At 38.9% G+C, this 583-nt stretch overlaps 1 protein-coding gene across 1 annotated transcript in view; it reads right to left on the reverse strand.

The window, feature by feature from the left end:
• Positions 1–230: 230 nt before the first annotated feature.
• The window catches only part of LOC119589068 (iron-sulfur cluster assembly 2 homolog, mitochondrial-like), a gene marked incomplete at its 3' end in the record, with an annotated part of 6,271 nt that continues 5,918 nt past the window's right edge, over positions 231–583 (reverse strand). Inside the window, 1 exon segment of the mRNA XM_037937645.1 lies at positions 231–509. Within this exon segment, the coding sequence (XP_037793573.1) occupies positions 231–509 (279 nt within the window).

Here is a 583-nt window from a genome sequence, read left to right on the forward strand (position 1 = left end):
GTCCTATAAGGGATAAGTAACCACAGCAATGTTTTGGTTTGGAGTATGGTCAAAGAAAGGATTGTGATGTGAGCTTATATATGTGAGCTTATACTGGAAGTAGCTGTAACTGCCTAAGTTCAGAAGGGACTCACAGAGAGAAAGTGTCAGATCTTCAAAGGAGAGGAAGAGATGGATATTATGCTTAGAAAATAACTGTAACATACAGCAGTCATTTTCATATACATTACCTATCATCCTCTTGTACTTCTGTGTCTATGTCAAACTTGTACTGAAATCCTGAACAACCGCCCCCTTCCACAATTACTCTCAAAAAAGATGTTTTATCTTCATCTCCCAAGATCTCCTTCAGTCTAGCAACACAAGAATCACTCAGTAGCAGGTCTGAGGATGGTTCTGCTTTCTCTGAGCTTGCTGTCAAGGCACTTGTTGCAAAGGGCAATTGCTGTTTCTGAAGTTGTCCCAGTCCACCAAAGCATGACTGTGTAGATGAGGGGCATGGGAATGTTCTGTAAAGAAGAAAGATAATACTTGATGATAATGACAATAATGAAGAAAATTAAAAAAACTGTTAACAAAACTG

Source organism: Penaeus monodon, chromosome 25 (assembly GCF_015228065.2).
Source record: "Penaeus monodon isolate SGIC_2016 chromosome 25, NSTDA_Pmon_1, whole genome shotgun sequence".
Lineage (NCBI taxonomy): Eukaryota > Metazoa > Arthropoda > Malacostraca > Decapoda > Penaeidae > Penaeus > Penaeus monodon.